This window comes from Alosa pseudoharengus, unplaced genomic scaffold (assembly GCF_046254945.1).
Source record: "Alosa pseudoharengus isolate Yale_2024_CS ecotype anadromous, Long Island Sound unplaced genomic scaffold, YU_APseudo_1.1 YU_APseudo_1.1_scf_8, whole genome shotgun sequence".
In the NCBI taxonomy this organism is placed as follows: domain Eukaryota; kingdom Metazoa; phylum Chordata; class Actinopteri; order Clupeiformes; family Clupeidae; genus Alosa; species Alosa pseudoharengus.
This window is the reverse complement of record NW_027468870.1, coordinates 28,036,877-28,058,125: the sequence shown is the minus strand read 5'-3', so window position 1 is coordinate 28,058,125 and position 21,249 is coordinate 28,036,877. Positions and strand designations below refer to the sequence as shown.

Below are 21,249 nucleotides of genomic sequence, written 5' to 3'. Positions count from 1 at the left end.
ACAAAAACAAACATCAACATAATTTGCGTCGGCATATTGAAATAAAGTGAACGTCCGCTAATGGATAAAACATCCACGAACAAACGCTAACCATTCTGATGACGTAGCGCCTGCATTTTTAAAACATGGCCGCGCCCTAGTGGCGAAAGTCGTTATTGACATGTCATTTTCGAGTGAAACTACTTGAATTTCAGGTTTAATGAAAATCCATGTATCTTCAAAAATGAAAAATCAGCCAACAAATGGTCACAGTTCTCACTGCTTCATTTCCACTTTAAAGCCTGAGACTGGTTGCTGCAGGTGGCCCGAACACCTGGCACAGGATTCTTATTGCTTTATGGCCGTATTGTGATGTCATAATCACCCATGTTAAGTCTATGGGGACATTTTGATAGTTTAAAAAGTATAAAAGTTACAAAGATGAAAAATACATAGCAGCTTTGTCCTTTAGAAGACCTACGTTACAAAGTTTGAATGAAGTTTCTATGTTAAACGGTTCAAGCTTAATAGCAAAAACCAAAAGTGGTCAGCGGAAGAAGAAGCCTAGAAAGAACAAGCATTTCATCCACTGTAATTACCTCTAGTTAGGTATTTACAGATGCAGTAATATTTCCCAACTAAGGTTTCCTCTGCACTGTAGCTTGAATATTATTTCTCTTTCTGTAAGACGCTTTGGATAAATTAATACATTTAATGTAATGTAACATATTTGTGAGGTTGGAGCACAAGGACATTATGAATGCAAATGTTACCCATAACTCTGATTATCTCAACCACAGTGTGTCAGATTATGGGTGATTTTCTCAATTTGATGAAAGCATTCTGAATTGAGAGAAGAAAAAACAAACACAAAAACTGAAGCCAGGTCCCCCTGGTTATGGCTTGAGTGTTATTTATTTATTTATTACATGTTATCTCCACAGGACCTGGCATGCAGGACATGATTGACATCAACAGTGCGGTCTCTCACCTCTCAACACACCTCATTCTGCTTATGACCCTCCTCACATTGTATTTCCTCAAGTTTTGATGTAAAAGCAGCAGCCCCTTCTCCCAGTGTCTGTCTGTCCAACAGCATAGCAGACTCAAGCTCTATGGAAAAAAAAAAAGAATACGCAAAATTCAACTCCAACTTTACTGTTTTAAAGTTTCAGTTCGGACTGTATGACATAAGTGGAAGGCATTGAAATGTAAACCAAAATGAAATTGGAGTCAATGTTTGTGTTGATTACACTTTTTAAAAAATGTGAAACGATAAGCAAAAAGTACTGTTGTGAATAGTTGACTGGTTTTGCCCAATATTGAGGTGTATATTGAGATTGCTGGTGTGTCATGTTTTGTTTCAGTCTCTGTAAAATACTGTGTTTCTTTTCTCTGTAATGAAAGAAATAATGCAACGTGATTGTTCAATTACTGTATTTTTACAGTTGTATGCAACAACATAATATCACAGCATTGAAGTATTACATCTGCTCATACAGTATGTTGTTCTTAGTCCTGCAGACTAAGACCAGTATTCCACTCTGATACTCTGTTCAACCAATCTGAAATATGACAGTGAACTGTATGAATGATGGCTATTTTGTCAGCCTCTCTCTATTAATATGCCAAGGTTACAATACCCTGACCTGGCTTCACGGACCTGTATGTGTGTGTGTATTCTGATGTTCAGAGATTCTCATGAGGACAAACATGGGAATCATTTTTCAAGAGGCTAGGCTGGTGTCTTAGGTGAGTGTGGCTTTTATTATGTTTTTCCCCGAGCCATCTCTCTTCCAGTAATAGCTACTGTGAAGGTGTTGGGTTGGTTATATGGCACAACGAAAAAATCATTTGGTTAATGGGGGAGGTGGGAGGGAAAAAAAACATGTGGTGCACTAAGAATAAACAAATGTCATCCCACAGAATGCTTCCTTTAGTGTTATTGACGTGTGGTAAACGCATGAAAGTTGCACCTCAGTAAAAAGGCAACATTCTGCTGATGCTAGGAAAAAACAACATTTGAGGCCTCTGAACGTGGAGAAACAAGGCAAGAGCACAGCATGAGGAGTACATCTACTGCTACAGGGTACTGCAAGTTTGATTAACTCACGTAGTAGTTGTGCTTTTATTTCACACCAAAAGAGCCAATATCAAAGCCCAGAAAAGACGCTAGAAAGTGTTAAGAGTAAGACCTCTTAGATTTAAAAAAAAAAAAAATCTTGATAGCTAATTTTAAAACAGGGATTGTTCAATATGTGTTGGTTAAGTCTTTCTGGCCCTGCAGTGATCACTGCTCACAGGCGCTATGGAGTAATAGCAGCTGGATGTAACATCGGCAGCGGAGGCATTCAGGCTGTTGCATCCTCACCTGACCAACCTTATCAAACCAGCACATTTTACACCTTCATGTAGAAATTTGGGCTCATCCCAGAAGCGTCCACTTATCAGGACGAGACAGGCCATGAGACCCACCGCCTCTCCCACTCTTCCACACACTCCCACCTCCCCAGATGGACACACACACACACACACACACACACACACATGCACACCCATCCCTGCACACCGACACACACACACACACACACACTCACTCACTCACTCACTCACACACAAACACACTCACTCACACTCACGCACATACCAGCACAAGCACACATGCACAAAGACACAGTACAACCATACGCGCACACACATCAAGAGCAAGTTCACAGATGATAACGGGCAATTTCAGTGTGTGTCATAGGAAAAATGAAAGGCAATATTCCCCTCAGTAAACACTGACAATAAGGCACAGATGAAGAGACTGGAGAATGATGAAAAGGCTGGTCAAGGCCTCAAGCAGTTGATGAAAGCTGCATTCAAAATTCTAAGTCTTCGCTTAGCAAGAGCCCCGTGGGAATTTACTGTATGTCTGAAAATAAACAGTTCAAAAAATGAAATTGTTAATGATATCCTTAATATCACTCACTGTCCCTCTAGTTAATAGGATAAGTTGGCAGGCTTAAGTGTGCACAGAAATGTAACCTCCGTATATAGATATTTAATAAGTAAATAATCAACACTTGACCTCATTTGCACTGCTCACAAATTGTATTTGCTTTTGAGTGCTATGAAATAAAAAAGAAAGGAAAGGCAATTTCTGGTCAAACAACTTGTTGATTTTTTTTTTGCTGTTGTTGATTTTGTGCAAAAGGGAATATTTCTGATTGGCTGCATAATATAAGGAAATCAGAAGTTAATATAAAACAATATCCATTTCCTTCTCTGTGTAAGAGCAGCTGCTGGAAAATGTTCAAACTGTTGAACTTGAGTGCCATTAAATAGCATGTAAACGTTATTGAAAATTCCTTTCTGAGACAGATGCAGCACTGGAGTCCTCATGAACTAAAGTGGAATTGGTAATGTGATAGAATGACAGACAATAATATACACAATTTCCTGTGAATGTGGACGGGTGATTATTTGTGGAATAGTTTTACAATTCATGTAAAAGAGTTCATGAAGGTGACAATCCTCCCGTATGTGGCAAGAACTCCATGCTTACCCAAACACTGGCTGCATGAATAGCCTACCCACCAAAACAGACAACCTTCAAATATTGACTTAGATTATAGTTTAAATAGGTCAAACTGTGGAACAATAAATATTGTGTAGTTAGAAAATTACTCTGCTCTGCTCAACTCTAAAGGATACATGATGTCAAGTTCTGCCACTTTCTTTGGCAACTACCAGAATGGGATGTCAATGACATAACAAATATGCAAAACAACAAAGTTGTATGTATTTTCCTGTATTAAATGTGTAATTAGTTGTGTTGTGTTAAACACAAATCAAATGTAAGACAGGCCACTTCCAGCTCAAGTTACTTAAATAGCGGAAAAGCTCTGAAAATGTATTTGTAACAAAGTGAATAAAGATGGAGATGTTGGCCTGTTTTTACCAGCTCATGTAGTGTTGATATGTTTGTGTTTCTTTTCACTATGTGGCTAAGTTGTTCGTGTAACTATGGTTGAAATAATGTGCTTTTACCCACTTCTAAAAGTGATTAATGTAGATATTATAGAGTGACTCGACTGACCAAAAGATATTATGAACGCTCATACTGTACACTGGGAGACTTGGTCATATGCTTCCCTTGTTTTTTTTTGTTGTTTTTTTCATGCATCTTTTTTATTCAGTTCCCTTCTTCCTGCAATATATGGCAAAAAGGACCTAATTTGACTTTATTATATTGCGCCACCTAGGGGAAACCGAAGGGGAGCTTTTCCCAACAATGAAGAATGGCATTGTAAATATTTGATGTCCTTGGCTAACTTCTGTGTCATTTCAGCAGTGCAATACCAATTACAAACCAATTTCCAATAACAAAAATTGAATTCAAGTGTAAACCTCCCTCAACATGGGAATACTGGAAGTTGAGTCACACAAAAAACATTTTTTTGGTTCAATAAATGTCATTTGATTAAAAAAAAAAATGCATTAAAGGCTGTTGTAACAGGCAGCATGAAGGTGAAATATGAAATATGATGGTGATGGATAAATGTCTTATTTTGATAAAGTCTGTATGAATGTGTCTATTTCCAAAGAAGTGTAACAAATATGCATAAACTTTAGCATTAAATAAAAGCAGAATGGGTGTAACAGGTAACAGATAAAAAGACCAAAGAAAAAAATAACAATGTCTGGCAATTGCTGTAAAATCATAGCAAGCAAAAGGCCTTCTGAACCAATTAATTTCTGTTTATTCATCTGCTTATTTTGAATGAGCAACAAGCATCCAGATGCTCCAAAGGGAGGCCCTGTAAGGTTAGATAAAGAGGCCCACCTGGACTAGCCAGAGGGAAATGCATAGCATGTGTTTGTTTTGATGTTTGCAGTGGTCCCAGAAAACAAAGACAGTCAATTCCCATCCCTTCTGTTTTATACGCAAACTGCATTTATGCTTTAAACAATGGGTGTCAATGAGCAATTTTTGTCCATTCTGAAGTTATTAAAAATCCACTAGTTCTTTTAAGAATGATACATTCTTGATCTGCATTCAGTGAGCTACATATTCATTTTCTTAATAAAAAAAAAGCTTATATAAGTAAAGCGCAAACATATTTTGAGGGCCATTAGGTCAGGAATTATAAGTCATTATAAGTCAACACCTTCTCAAACTAGATGTTAAAATGTACAGAATTTTTGTCCTCTTCTATAATGCTTTAGGAGTTGGAATTAAGTATGAAGATGAGGTGAGCACTGCAGTGGATGTATGCATGAATGGAAGAGAATGTCTGTATGCAAGTAATGGGTGAGTGGGTGTCAGGCACAGAGCAACACAGTGTGTCTGAATGTGTCTCTGTGTGAAGACTGAGAGATATGTTCAGGTCAATACAGCTCTCACCCACTCCAGGTGTAGGCAGTTGCAATGAACGACCACTGGACACACTGCAGTGGACTTTGTTACAATCATAAAAAAGCAGAAGATAGGTAAGGTTTCAACCATTTTAAGTTCAAAATATGAGAACAAAAGCAGAAATATTAATGCTGTTGAATGGAAATTGATGGAAATCAAGGGACTAGCATCTGCTGAAATCAGCCCATTTTAAACTTTTTGAAACAGCCCAGTGAAGCGCAGTCAAGGAGAGCAGCTAAATAGCCTCGGCCTGAAGACCAGTAATTAGCTCTGGCCGGTTACATCTCCGGAATCTGCCTGAGGGTGACACAGGAACATAGAGCTGGAGAAACCCGCGACGAATTCCCAAGAGCGACGGCGTCATGTCAGGATCACCTCCTGAGACGCCTGTGATTATGGACTATCTCGGCCCCCTCATTAGAGGTGCTATTTAAACCAATTACGGAGTTTGTTTCAAGCTCACTCTTGAACTCTTGAGGTGTGATAACCTCCAGGCAAGAGCGCGTCTGTTAATTCCAAGTTATACCTGTTACAGTTCGGCCTCTACTGAAGTCTATCTGCAGTAATTACTCCTGTGATTTTGCGTGCCTGCTTTTTGAATTCCCTCAATGAGAGTGTGTGTGTCTTTCAGCAAAGCAAAGGCAAAGGCTTATACACTTTCCTGTATGTGGTGTCTATGTAAGGTGTGTGAACTAATCTGCTCCTAAAGCCCAGATGTGGGCCATATTAAAGATAAACATATGCTGAAAATGAACACCTCTAACAGAGGGGACTAGATCAAACAAGTGTGTGTCACTGCGGAAGCAACTAGCAAAGGTCATACTGAATTAACAAACTTGAGCACCCCTGTATCACCTCTGGCACTGAAGTAATGGCAACCCTTTTGAGAGTGGACCACAGAGGACCCCAAGGGGATAATACACCTACATTTTCCCTCGTCTTTGAGACTTGCTCAGCCTGCTTTCCAACATAGATAACTCAGATGGAGGTACAGTCCCCCCTCTGCCTTGCTTGATGATAAAAGTAGACAACCATCTTTCTGTGAACTGCATCAGGTTGACTGCCACACTAGGTTGTTTCTATTAACTTAAGTTGTAATTTTCTTTCCCTTTTTTAATGTGTAGGAGCCAAAATAACTTATTTCAGCCTCATACTTTTGTGTTGTCTGAGTCATCTCCCACTAGTTGTTGGGCCATCATTTTATGTGGGCAGGTGATGTTACCTGGAGGATGTGGCTGGAGCTGGAACCCACTGTAGCCTACTGTCCTCAACCATATTCTCAAGGAGATGCTGCTCCATTGATCCTCAGACAACCTTCAGTTTATCATTAATTTGAATGAACTGTTAGAACCTTGTATTTTTATTTATTAGTAGTAAACCATGCTGTATTTTTTGGATTTGGATTCTTCTCCCTCGGATTTGTGGGTCAGACACCATGGAAGTAATTTATATCCATGATAGGCAGTCTTCAAAGGGGGAGGACAATGGGCCTCTTCTTTGCTGTATTGGTGCTGGGTATCTGGTTCACAATTATACTCAACTGAAACCAGCGACCAATGCTCCCTGAGGGACAAGGCATGTCTAGTGAACTATCTACACAAGCCTTCAGCATGCTATCAGCTAGGCACTGTTATAAGTGGGACATACCCTCACCTTTCAGCTTCAGATTTATCATGGATGTATAATATATGACAAGAATACTAAAGATGGCTGTTGGAGGCAGAAATATTAAACAGAGCAGTTTCCATCTCTCAGAACCATCCATGGGCTACCCTTTGAAGTGTGTGTTATGGTCTTGTGGTGCTCGGTGAGAGTGCAGCTCATGTTACATGGAGGAATACCCTCTATCAAAACTTAGTTTACCAAGTTGTGCCTCCAACACTGGTGGAGAGAAGAGACTGTAAGAGAATTTCTGATTGCTCATCTTTGGACTGGACTGAGAGACCCAATGTAGCCTGCTGGTGTACCAGTACTTCTGTATCGACGTCAAAAGGTAGAAGCCTGAGCTTTCTCTCCCCACAGATCGTAAGATTACAATCCATTTGCCTTTTGTCAGAGCATCCAGTGCTGCTCGTAGGCCCTTGAGACCACAGTGATGCAAGAGTCCAACGATAAGAGGCTTCAAAATGGATTTATTCTCCATAGGCTGGTGTAAGCCTCAGCAATATTAACTGTTCAAATTCACTTACATGCCACTTCATCCTTTGACCTGCTTCAGAATGGTAGAAGATAAAAAGGTAAATTCCACCTATACAATATGGACACTGGGACCAACTACATATTAAATTAAATAAAATCAAATAAATAAGTGGATATCATCCCAAGCAACCTGGCTATGTCTTTGGAACAAAATACCCAATTTTCTTTCAAGTTTTAAGAAATGGCTAATGTCTATTGTTACGTTGATTATTATATAGCTAGACATCCTTAAACAATACCTCAGGTAAGATGTCAACTGTTTAGTACAGCTGAAGACAGCTGAAAAAACAACTCAGTGATATGCTAATGTCTGCTAAGTAGCCTATCTGAACATAGGCGGATTATAAACTTTCGGGCCCCTGGACCCAGATGTATTAAGGGCCCCCCACTTGTTGTCGTATATGTGGGAGGGGGGGTTTGGGTTTTTTTTAATTTGTTTGATGTGATTTCCTGTATTCTGGTGCAATTTGGGGATGGCCAATACTAAATTCAATCAGATTCGTAGCCTACATCCTGATTTGTTGATATTGAGGCAATGATTCCATGCAAAAGCTTGGGCTTCAGGGCCCCCTGACCCCTTGGGCCCCTGGGCCTGGGCCCGGTAGGCCCGTGCAGAGCTCAGGCTTCTACCTTTTGACGTCGATATATATATATATATATATATATATATATATATATAAATAAATATATATATATAAATATAAATCCTACTCTCTTGGACCTGCGGATCATGCAGTCTAAAGTCAGAGTTCATGAAGACTTATTTCTCAAAGCACACTTTATGTTACCACTTTCCCAAAACCTACAAAGGAAAATACTCCTTTTGGGCCTCTGGTTCCTGAAATACATTCATGCTAGATAAATCCAACATAAATGTGCATTGGAGATATAGCTGTTAAACTATTAATGTGACCTACATTTCACTCTGCGATTCTGAGGTCAAAAGACTCTTAAATTAAGAAATACTCCAGCTGAACTGACTACAGCTTCCTCTTGTTGCAGACAACATGGTGGAAACATTTTTTTGTGGCTGAGCAAACATTCTAATTAGTGTTTTGGTATTTATGGTCCAATTTGGGATTGTGAATGACAGTAAATTAACTAAAAGTGTTTTCCTGTGACGAAAACACACAATGCGTGTCTACAGATGGTAAGACCGACTGGACCAAATGCTCACCAAAGAGTTACTGCTACAAAAATAGCAGACTCTAATATTAAATATTTAGAAAGAATTACAGGATTGTAGCCTTTTTTCACAGCTAAATAAAACAATTATGTACAGTCAGTTTTGTATTGAAGCCTATTACTGTAACATTTGGTTTCAAATGTGCTTTCACAAAATGTCTCACCACAGATTGGGTACAAATACAACTACAAAGTGCATTGATCTTGTAGAAGCATATTGTGTGGTGTTTGTTTTCTTAATTTATTTATGTATTCAACTTTGCAGGAACTAGGAAGTCTATTTCAGAAGACAAGCAGAATATGAGTTTGTCACCATTTCATGGAGAGAGCTGCATACTTCCAGTAATCAGTTATCTTTCACTTTGTACTGCTCTACATGAGAGAGGGAGAGAGTGGGAGAGAGGGAAGAATGAAACAGGCTTTTGATCTATTTGAGATGCTTTAATTATGTGGAACATGCGGCACCTTTTTGGGGGCCCAGATGGCTTTGCTTCCTTTTTGACTGTGATCCTGTCCTTTCCTCATTGCATACATACAGTACAATGCTAAACAAACATGTATCTGAGCAATTATAAATGCTGTGTATGAATAGTGTATTCTGCAGAGGATTAAGATCTGCATCTACCTTTGATACAGTGGAATAAACTTTAGACAAGCAAATAACTTCTATCAGATAATCTTTATTACACTATTGAATGCTGTGCCATGATGATTTAGATAGCGAATACGTGGACAGTGTGAATTTATGGACACACACACATACCATTATGTCTATTTACCCAGGCACTATTTGGGATCATAAGGTATTCGGGATCACTGAGATAGCTACCAAACCTAAGGAGATGCAGGACTTTTTAAGAAAACCTAGGCACTATGTTGGATAAATAGCTTTTAGATCAGTGATATTGCTCCAAAATGTTATCAAGAGACAGGAAATCCAGCTCAGCTGGAGAAACTTCCTGGGTTTTCCCTCTCCAGCAGACTAGGGAAGCAACCACCTCCAGCTGCTGGTGAATATTTGTTCCAAAATAGTGGGGACCCCTCTTTGATCCCGCGCCTCCTGCCGAGATGAGTAAATGCCACCTTGGATGATCCGTCCCGTCTCTTTAAATGCTGCTTTTCTCAGTGGCTCCTGTCAGGATGCCTGTTTGCTGTGTTAAGAGCAGGGTGTTGTGGGAAACTTCCGAGACACCTCTTTTCCCCAATGCACTCGCATCCTCTTCAGTCCCTTAGTGACTGTCTCTTCTACAGGCTCAGGAAATCAGCAACCATAGCAGCAGCTCTCATATGCATTAGAGACTGTTAACATTTACATTAATGGGGATATTTTTAGTGGCATCTATGGCACCTTATATAGGTTGGTCTGGCATGTTATATGGGTTGAAAAATATGTGGGCATATGCTTTCTAATCTATGGGTTGTGTATCATTCTTTGTGGCTGTCCCAAACATTGTCCTTTGGGGATAAATAAAGTTTTAAGTTGGGAAAATATTGTCAAAGTGCTGCAACTGAAAGAGAAAAGTAGGCCATCAACTTGTGTTGCCAATTCAGTGTTTATACGCTCAAATGTAAATATTGTCTATTGTTCTTCTCTTTATCTTGGGAGAGCTATGAGGCTAATACAACCATGGTGCCTTTCATAACTTAACTTCACAACTTAATAATTATGTTATGATGAAGATCATATGCTTTGAAGAAAGAGGAGAGTTTTAGAAAAGATTAGAATGATAGAGTATATTATTACAAAGACATTTACACAAACACGTAGATAGAACACTTTATTGTTGTCAGTCTTAAATATGAACACACAGTTTTCATAGAGAAAAAACATGAAACAACAATCAATTTACATTACAGGGAATCAAATATCTTCACTTTGGAAAATCTGCAAAAGGGTACTTTATTATTTAGCCTTTGCCCACCACGTGTATGTATCTGATTAGGTCACAAGAGGTGTGCTGTTTATACCCTTAACATGAGCTGTATGGTGAAGTTGATGCAATTAAAAACGACTGCTGACTCACAGTGAAGTGGGATGTGAATGACTGCACCCTAAGTCTCAAATATACACCCAGAAGAGTACAAATGCTATCCTTGTTGTACTGTATGTTTCCCTTTGCAATTATTTTACTTTATAGGTCCTTCACACAAACATATATGGCGCTATGCACATTGGTCTGAACATAAAAAAGGGAGTGACAGATTGCCAAGGGGCTGTCAGGCATCACGTCGTCTCAGCTAGTAATCTACACTCTGATTTGTTGGCAAACACCGCAGGGATTTATCACTGGGACACCTCAGCCTTCACATGTAATTGCGGCTTTTTGGTGGATCTTTTTTTTTTTGACAAACAACCAGATCAAATTTACCTCCATGAATGTGGTTTGGGAGCCCACAGGTCTGTCAGTTCCTAAGAGCCTGCTTCTGTGTGATGTTCAGACACAGACAGGGGACTCTGTCAGTCAAGCTAATTTCCCCCAGCTGCCAACAACCTTGGGGAGGCCTTTCTTGTGGGTCCAGTCACGTTTCTCATAGAGGTTTGTTTTTATTCTCTGTGCTGTATATTTGATATACAGTATATGTACCACAAGCATTCCCATGGTGAGATGGGTGGTTGAAGGAATGCTAAAGCATCTGATTGGTATTTCAGAAGAACTAACATGTTTCAGTGCTAATCTAAGTGCCCTCTGATTGGTAGGAAGGAGTCCACTGGTGTCAAGTGGCAATACCAAAATGTTTGTGCTTGGAATGACAAGAAGTTTCATTAAACAGCACTACTAAAATAGGAACTTCATAATTCGAACTTCAGAAATGATGGGAAAGTTGCTGAAGAAAACAAAAAAATAGTATATGTTATTTTGCTCTCAGGAATGCGTGCTTTGATTTAAAACCTTACTGATAATTGTTGGACAACACGGTGTGTAGTTTCAGTTGTGACAGATGGAGTGTCTGCTCTCAACATATTGTAAAAACACACCTTTTAGAAATGAAGACAATCCATTAAGTCATAGATTTCAGTAGCGTATGTGAGCTACTTGCGCTATAAGAACCCCTCTGATTCTGTAAGAATTATGCTTATGAAATGCGTAGGATGTTTTTGATGTGACATACTGTGCATCAACTTTTCACCAACTGAATTCTAACATATATATAGAGAGAGATGCATTACTTAATTTCAAACAGAGGAATGAACACTAAACCTAAAAGGTCTGTTGCATTACAATGGTACAAGATGCATCTTAAAATGAGCCCAGAAGTCTTGCATATTTCTGCACAGTTTTAATTGGGCTTAGATGACATATGCTTCACTGTTTTTATTATTTCCCCAAAAAAGAAAAAGAAAACCCGCATATAAATATGGTCAACTGAAATACACATTTGTTCTTATGTTACAGTGTGCATTAATAAGTGTAATACTGAGTGGTACTAGCCTATACAGTATTAAGCCATCTATTAATGTCTAATTCTTTGGGCTCGTTTTGCGGGATCCACATAGTGAAAAACAATACAGTATGTTACTCTTGGAATGGACCTGATCCCAAAGCCCTGAGATGACAACAATAGTTAGTTCTTTGTGAACTATGGATCTATGCACACATCAACCTTAAATACATTGTAAAATAATGTTCCACCATAACAGAAAAAAATAAAAATAAAACATAAAAACCCTCTTGCAATAATTTACAAGAAAAATACAATGTTAAATGTACTTTGTCAACAAGATATTCTCAGCCTTCCCATGCATGATATGTTATCATTGCAGTATCTTGAGGTGCTGCAAATTAGGTTATCTGTTTTAGTTGCAATGGGCAAACTGACTTCAGCCAGTTATTAAGAATTTTTAAAAAATGCATGACACCCAATGCTAAAAATATAGCACAATTAAAATTAATGTGTAATAATTTACAAACCCTATTGGTAAAATCAACTCAATCAACTCCATTCTACATTCTAAATATCTTAGAATGATTGTTAAGACGTACAGTACATACTGTTTGGTGCAACACATTAAACTTTCGTGATTAAATAATTCGCCTTTGCCAGTTGATCAATCCATAGTCATTTATGCAAAAACCTTGTTTTAACTTTTAGTTATAGAACAAACAAATACCTACATAAGATTATAGATTGGAAAAAGGGGGGAAAACAACATAACACGTGAGAATTATCCAACTGAACACTAACAATTTTACTGCATAACATTTTTTTTTGTTTCAATTTCAAATCGGGTGGCCAAATCTATCTTTCTTTCTTCCTCTCTCTCTCTGTTTTGAGCAACCACTGCAACTGCTACAGTATCAGGGTTAGAGAATAACACTCGATAACATATGATTACTGCCCCCGGGGAAAACAAACTCCGTTTGAGCATCAAAACTTGAGGAGGAGCTGCAGAGCCAGGAGCACCAGTAGGCAGGTTGATGTGTGGCACGCTCTCGAAGCACTGTTCCCATCCTGCACTGCTCCGGGTCCTGAGGAACGACAGAGTTTAGATCAGCTGGAGCTCAATGACTTTACACACCCTCAAGACTGACCACCCTCTATGGCTGGCCCTGTGTTTTTGTTTATTTACGCTTCTGATTTCAGAGAAAGGTGGAATTGATGGAAGGATGATAAGAAAAATAAAATAAATAAAGTTTCTAGTTGTGTTCTCTATTTTGTAAGTGATGTTAGCATTTATGAGTTAGTGATTTGGCAAAGTTTGTACTAGTAGTTTAGAAGGTATTAGGTTTTTTAATTTTGTTTTTGTTACAAACCTTCCAACACTGTATGGCTTTCAAAGCCTGTCTGTTCTAAAAGAGTCGAGGTCGTTTCTGAAAACAGACCTTGTATGCACTAAAAAAAGAGATTATATGAAAATAAGTGTACCTGATAGACACGCATTAATGGCAATAAGGACATAATTCTGAAATAGATCGCTCTGAATAAATGAAGTGGCAAATAGAGTCTAGGCAGGATGTAACCTCTGGATAAATGCCCACCAATGCTATTAAGCAACCAATTTAAGCAAGCTTATTTGTTGTTCTCAGTGCACTATTTACCCATTAAGTCAATTGAGATGTCACAGTATGACTCTGACATTGTTTCATGCTACATGCTGGAAGCAGGTCATTTGCAACTATAAAACAGTCCAATTCGGCTGATGAATGGCCAGGTTAGGGCACTTCAGAGATCACACTTGTATCATTACAGCAGATGTTACCATCCTTTTATATCGTCACGTCTCATTGACCCAGGGACGCTGTCATTATCACTCGGTGCAAAGGATCCCCAACCAGTCGACAGACTAGGCAGGCTTTAATTGACGCTTGCTGTAAACAAGCTAATCAGGGTCATAAAGGAGTGTACACTGTAATCTGATCTCTAACAGCGAAGCACTCGTTAGAGACAGCTAAGTGGACACTACTAAGCTGCTACTCAACGGCATGACTAGTTACTCAAGTAATCTCTGAATAGGACAAATAACAAAGCCAGACTTCTACTGCAGATTGCTGCTTCTTAAAAAGTCAGAGCACAGCAGCAACAAGCAGTAATTTAAAGAAATTTAACTTTATTCGATTAACTTATTTGTTAAAAGTTTTACTATAGAAATAGTTTGGGAATATTAGTTGAATGAATTGGTCAAACTTAGATACAGTAGCTATAGTAAATTGAAGTTCAGAGGTAAGAGAAATGCTGCTCTGGAAACAATCCTAATGCCTTTTTTGTTGCCAAAAACAATATTTAGCTAAATTGGTGTTACGTGTCTGAACTGGAATTACACCTTAATTTCCAGACCTCAGAGTTCAGTCTCTCGTTGAAAGGGTTATATTTCTTTTTTTAAATAGAAGAGAACAGAGTGGGAATACAATAGAGGAATATAATTAGACCTACAAAAAGCTTTTAGACCTCTCTGCTGGACAGTGTTCTACAGTTCCTCTGAATGAATACACAGTTCAACATGATTAACTTCAGAGCACAATCTAAATACACGACACAATGGCTTTTTATGGGCAGTCTCCGGTATTTAAATTTCACTTTGATGGTATAACAGAGCGACTTCTAATTTTGATAGGCTTTTCCTGAAGTTTTAGTATCCTTTCTTTTGAGGCTACCATCCAATTACGTTTCCACTGTAGATTATTCTAAATCCTGTGCAAGGATAATTACTATCGCAACTATGGCTTCTCACAATCAAAATCAGAGTAATTAATACATCTCTGGAGAAAGCACTGGTAATAAATTTACTTTTAATTTCAATTCAGTGTTTAAATTAGTCCATATATTTAAGAATGACACAAGGGAGAAAACAACATAATATCTTGTATACCAGCTGTTTACTCTGAAGAGAGGGAGATAGTATGCATGTGAAATGCCTTCAAGCTAATGACAATAAGGCAACATTAAATCACATATCCACTGTGTCATTGAAACTATGCAATTTAACATATTAAATATGATGGCTTAACAGAACTTTGTCACTCTTCCCTTATGTGTCATATCCCTTGTTTGAAGTAAACAATGTCATTATATACATAATGGTTGGACAATTGAATTTCAGGTCATGATACAAATCCGGTTCTTTTGTGATGTGATTTTCTTTGCATTTGGCAAAGAATTAGGCATCTTTCAATGATCAGCAAATGCATATGAAAGTGATGAATGAGAGAGAATGCGTGAGAAACATTACAAACATGATCTTTCCACCATGCGTCATTCTTGTTAACCTGCTTAGTGTAGTTATCTTCAATGACAACAGCACTCTGTAACTTGGTGAGGGTTTCTTTTGCTTAGAATGGAGAGATTGCATTTATTTGCAATTGCATGTTCTCTCAGCAAAATATATGGTGACATTTTCTGCACAATAGAGACTACATCCAGTAAACCAACTACATAACACTTCAAGCACAGTGAGAAACAGCTACGACACATGTACAAACAAAGACCCATCAACACAATAGAGCTGGCAAGTGATACAAGACAGATACTTACACACATCAGAGGAGCGCATGCAAGAACCAAAATGAAGCCGCGGCAAGTTGGATGTCGGGGTGGGGGAGGGGGTGTGGAGACAGGCAGGGGTTGGATGGGGGGGGGGGGGGGAGAAACCAAAATAAGTAAACAGAATGAAATAGCATCCATCATCTCCATGGCAATTGGCTCAAATTCACACTTAAAAAACTGAACACACTGGGCACAAGAAGCATGGCAGTGACAAGACACTGTCGTCTCCAGCCACTTAGCGTGTCACTCACGCTGCTAAATTGGCTATCAACATAATGAAATGAAATTTTAGGCTAATAAACGTCTCAAAAGAAAGTAGCACTCGCTCATTTCTGCCAGGTGCCACTGGGCAATTATCTTGGCAATTCATGTTAGGGAAAAAGTAATCTCACCAATAACCTAGGCGTGACATGAGCGATATCAACAAGCTGTCACTCACTCAGTGGTTAGTAAGGGAAAAGGTTATGTTTGTGTAGGCATGCAGGTGCACCCCCTCAGACAAAACAGGCGAGACACCACATGCTCATGCAGAGTACTAACCTTGCAATAGCGTTGAGCTAGTGGGCTCAATTACCTCTACATCAGGACAACAAACAAAACAAACCAAATATAAACAAAAACAAAGCCATAATGGAAGGGTCATGTTGAAAAAAAGTCACTGGAAGTGCATGATTGGTCTCCTTTCATGCTCTTGTGTTAAGTGCAACATCAACATGGTGGCCACTGTTATTGCAAAATGTAAAAAAGGATAGCAAATTATGACATTATGAACTGAAGTTAAATATTTTGAAACTCAACTGCTTTGTTTGACATTATTGTGTGAATTATCAATGAGAGTGTAATCATATTAGATACTGTACTTTTACACCAAATGTCTGTAAAACAATTAAACAGATATATAATACACATCAAACTGTTTTTGGAAATTCGCTTGCAGGCATATAGCAGGATTCCAACAAATTTAACTTTGAATACTCACCAAACAGTACGATGCTTGTGTTTGCACTGCCAAGCTTGTTGATGGCAACACAAGTGTAGTTGCCGTAGTCGCCCTCGGAGACATTGAAAAAAGTCAGCTTTGAAAGCGCTCCACTGTCTTCAATCTCAATACCGTCAAAGCCATTGAAGATTCTGGTGGCGAGAGAAGAATGGACGGTTTTAAATCATCCTTTTCTCTCTTTCCCTCCTTCGCCAGCACACAACATCACAGTGTCTTTAAACATCTTTAATTTCCAACCACAAGAACATTCTTGGACGGAATCTCATGTGAGCCACAGAATAACACATGAAAGGGAATAGAATAAAAAAGGGAGGGAAAAATGACTCTTGCTTGGCACGTTTCATTAATATGATTTTGCTTCACTATGCATCCCATTGGAACATAAAAGTCGACCCTACGCCGTGCGGAGGTTGTACCTTCTGTCGTCTCGGTACCACTCGAAATCTGCTGGTGGCACGGCGTCCGCTTCGCACTGCAGAACGCCTTGCTGACCCAGGGTCACACCCACGTCTTTGCCATCGGACACAGTTGGAGCATCTAAACACACAAACACACACACACACACACACACACACACATTGGGCACAGTGCTCATGGTTATCACTGAGAAACCTTTGATCGTCAAATTGAAACTGTTTAAAGAGTGAATAAATAAGCCACATTGGACAACACTGAAGTGAGGCAACATCTTTTCAGCGTTGCCAGTTAATTTCCAAAAATGAATTCCACTGCCTCCTCTTTGTTTTGCCCTATGGCTTATTTAACAAAATAACTCAATCTTTCACTGCGTGTTCTCTTCCATTATAAAGTTATGAATAAGAAATCACACAATCAAACATCTGTCCACAAAACACCTTTGTAAGACCGAGACCTACATCTCAAAAGATGAGAGTGACTTCTTATCACTGTAGTGATTAAAAAGGACTACAGACTGCAGCTGTTGTTTCAGTAAGAACTCAGTAGGAGTAAGAATAGCAATTTGAGTTTTAGTAAGGCAATGCAAGGGAAGGCAAGTTTATTTCTATAGCACATTTCATACACAGGGGTAATTCAATGTGCTTTACATAAACAAAAGCAAAGAGTAATAGCACATAAAAGCATAAAAAATGTTCATGTAGGACCACAGTTGAGTAGAAGTTACTCACAGTTGACCGTTAACTCCACCGTCTGGACGTCTGTGGCCACGTCATTCATGGCCGTGCACTCATACGTCCCAGCCCGTTGCCTGGAGATGGACGGAATCTCCAGGAATTCGTCCTCTGACGTGAGAATCTGGGCTGTGGACACACAAAGAGCACGGACCAATCAGCAAAGCTTTATCAATGTCTCATGTTTTATGAAGGAGAGGAGGATGAGGAAGATGATAGAGAAGACAGATAAGAGCAGTTTATTAGTCCATTGTAGCAGTAGTGTTCTTCAGGCAACCAATCAGCAACAATGACATCAACCAATGTTTTGCAAAAGTGGCCACAAAGAACTTCAGACAGAAGTCTGAAGACAGAGACAAGTGTGGCACATCATTGAGACAAGTCATAAAAAACACAAGATGGCTACTCTATGCAAGTTGCATACATGTGTCACACAAGTGGGCAATAATTAGGGAAGAGCAGCTGGGTTTTGCCTTTATTTCGAAATGTCTCTCATGGTCCAGCCGTTTGATACGCCGCCCATACATATGTCAAGAGCTTGGACGCCACACAGAGGAGAAAAGCCTCAGAGGTTTACTGCTTGGATAATCATGGGGAGGAGGAAGAGGAGGAAGAGGAGGAAGAAGAGGAAATGGGACGGGAGGGGACTAATTATCTTCGCCCATAAACTTTCCTCATAAGCCACTCAATGTTTAAAACACGCTAAAAAGCTGACAGGTGCAAAAAACAATACATGCAAAGATAGAATTGGCCCCCAGGTGTACGTGTTGACAGTAATAAAATGCATTTTCGCTCGTCTGTGGTTGACTTTTAGAGAGACACCGACACACACACACACACACACACACACACACACACACACACACACATGCGCACAGTCACACAGACCGACACAAACACACCTGGGAGACACCAACTCACACACACATATACACACCTGGGAGGAGTCGCTAATGAGAGGAACGTGGGCCCACAGAACCTGATGATGAATGTCATGACGGAGGCCCAAAAAGTGGAAAACAGTCTATCACTGTTAATGTCAGTGCTAATTGAATTGTGCCACACCAGCAATGCTGATATTACAGCGCCACATCATCTCTTTGCTTAAGCTAAACACATTTGTAGAGTTGTTAATGTAATTATAGGAATGACATTATTATTTAATTGCATTAACAATGTGTCGTCATTTATATGGATTTATAGATCAGGATGCCTTGTATTGCTTTGTTAAACTCCATTATAATATAGTGCAGTAGCAACAGCCAACCACAAACAGCTGTTACGCTTCATTCACATAAGGCAAAGGCTAACTTGGTTGGCACAGAACATAAATATGGGTGTATGTGTCAGTACTGTATACCTGAGTTGTTCGTGTGTGTGTGTGTGTGTGTGTGTGTGTGTGTGTGTGTGTGTGCCATATTTGTGGTTATGATAAGAGCAGTCAGTGATAAGAGAATATGAGCATATCTAATGACAAACTATCACATATTATCAGCCAAGTCCAGCATGTGGCCTCCTATAGGAGCTGAAGAGAAACATGAGCTGCTGATGAGAGACTGTGGTTTGTATAGGCTCCAACTTTAGCTGTTCTTTACTGTGATATCTGACCACATGGACTACAAAAGGAGCTATTCACTGCCTGTGGTCGGGGATGCACTTCATCTGCTGAGCTTTTAATAAACTACAATAATTAAAATAATTCAACTAATTACACAAATGAGAATTAATTACATATCTTTAAGCGCTAACAATGACATGATATGTACAATGTACTTGCACATGTGGTTAGGGTTATTGTTAAGCATGTGGTTATTACATGTGTTTAGGGTTATTGTTAAGCATGTGGTTTGTACACGAAACTAGATGTACCGCAGAGCGGTACAAAATATGACCGCCGCCCAGTCCAGCACATTTTTTCCACAAAAATAAATCACGCTGAAAGGCCTATATGATTCTAACTGTCTCACTAAATTGCATTATCCACACTCAATTCTCACTGGTATCTGCTAGACAACAAGTACCAAAACATGATTAGTTCATAGATTTCACATGTAAAATTAATTTTATACAACCCGACCCCCATCTTGCCTGTTCATAATTCTGAGAAATTGTGTGCATGTGTGCGTGTACATGTTTATGTTTATGTGTGTGTGTGTGTGTGTGTGTGTGTGTGTGTGCGTGCTTGTGTGTTTGCCTGCGTATGTGTGTTTGTGCATGTGCATGCATGCGTACATATGTCTACTGTGTGAGTATGTGTCATACGTATGATTACTGTGAATGTATGTGTGTGCGTGTGTATCTGTTTATGCACATGTGTGCACATGGAATGGGTTACCATGACCCCTGGAGGCAAACATACGGAAAAAATTGGTCATCCTAGGCCCTACGGTTCTCAAGATATTCACAGAAAACTGTGTCTGCCCTACCCTCCTTTTGGGGGGTCCAGTACAGCGGGGGGGCTACAGATCAAAACAAAAAACGATGGTTCCATGCTATCCATGTGGGGTTACATGCCCACCAAGTTTCGTGTACCCCGGTCTTTCAGTGTCCCGGGAATCCTTGTTGGTGTACGGTCACAAAATGTAAACATAAATTATTTTATTGTAAGGCCCCCCATGAACGAAAGTTTACAAAACTTGGCATGCATTCGGAGGGTGTCATAATGATCCTACACTTTCAATTTCGTGCAGTTCTGACCATGTCAGAAGGAGATATTGTGATGAAAACACCTAATTTTTGCTTTTTCATTTTTAACTAGGTGGCGCTATACATGAAATAAGTGGTAATGGGATGGGTTGACATGCCCCCTTAAGACCAACATACAAAAAAAAGGTGGACCTCCTAGGCCCTACGGTTCTCGAGATATTCACAGAAAACTGTCTCCGGCCACCTACAGGCCAGTTGTTGTATAGTAACATAAATTAATTTATTGTGTGGCCCCCCATGAACGGAATTCCACGAAACTTGGCGTGCATTCAGAGGGTGTCATAATGATGCTACACTTCCAATTGACTATGTTAGGTCACAGATACCTGCGATTACAACACCTCATTTTTACTTTTTTGTGTTTAACTAGGTGGCGCTATACATGAAATGAGTGGTTATGGAATGGGTTGACATGGCCCCTTGAGATCAACATACAAAAAAAATGGTCCTCCTAAACCTTACGGTTCTCGAGATATTCACAGAAAACTGTGTCTGCCCTACCCTCCTTTCGGGGGGGGGGGGGGGGCTACAGATCAAAACGAAAAATGATGGTTCCATGCTATCCATATGGGGTTACATGCCCACCAAGTTTCGTCTACCCCGGTCTTTCAGTGTCCCGGGAATCCTTGACGGAAATTTGGACATGC

At 39.5% G+C, this 21,249-nt stretch overlaps 2 protein-coding genes across 4 annotated transcripts in view; one reads left to right on the top strand and one right to left on the bottom strand.

Moving 5' to 3' along the window:
- The window catches only part of opcml (opioid binding protein/cell adhesion molecule-like), a 77,155-nt gene extending 75,285 nt beyond the window's left edge, over nucleotides 1-1,870 (top strand). Inside the window, exon 7 of the mRNA XM_076274488.1 lies at nucleotides 924-1,870. Coding sequence (XP_076130603.1) covers nucleotides 924-1,030 — 107 coding nt within the window. The 3' untranslated portion in view covers nucleotides 1,031-1,870. The remainder of the gene's footprint in view (nucleotides 1-923) is intronic.
- Nucleotides 1,871-10,532: 8,662 nt separating this feature from the next.
- ntm (neurotrimin) overlaps nucleotides 10,533-21,249 on the bottom strand; it is a 230,048-nt gene continuing 219,331 nt past the window's right edge. For 2 of the 3 annotated variants that reach the window (XM_076274134.1, XM_076274130.1), the window contains 5 exons: nucleotides 17,894-18,025; nucleotides 17,165-17,285; nucleotides 16,728-16,879; nucleotides 16,289-16,324; nucleotides 10,533-13,236 (listed from right to left, as the gene is read on the bottom strand). In XM_076274134.1, coding sequence (XP_076130249.1) covers nucleotides 13,136-13,236; nucleotides 16,289-16,324; nucleotides 16,728-16,879; nucleotides 17,165-17,285; nucleotides 17,894-18,025 — 542 coding nt within the window. In that variant the 3' untranslated portion in view covers nucleotides 10,533-13,135. The remainder of the gene's footprint in view (nucleotides 13,237-16,288; nucleotides 16,325-16,727; nucleotides 16,880-17,164; nucleotides 17,286-17,893; nucleotides 18,026-21,249) is intronic. The other variant, XM_076274131.1, reaches the window with a different exon arrangement.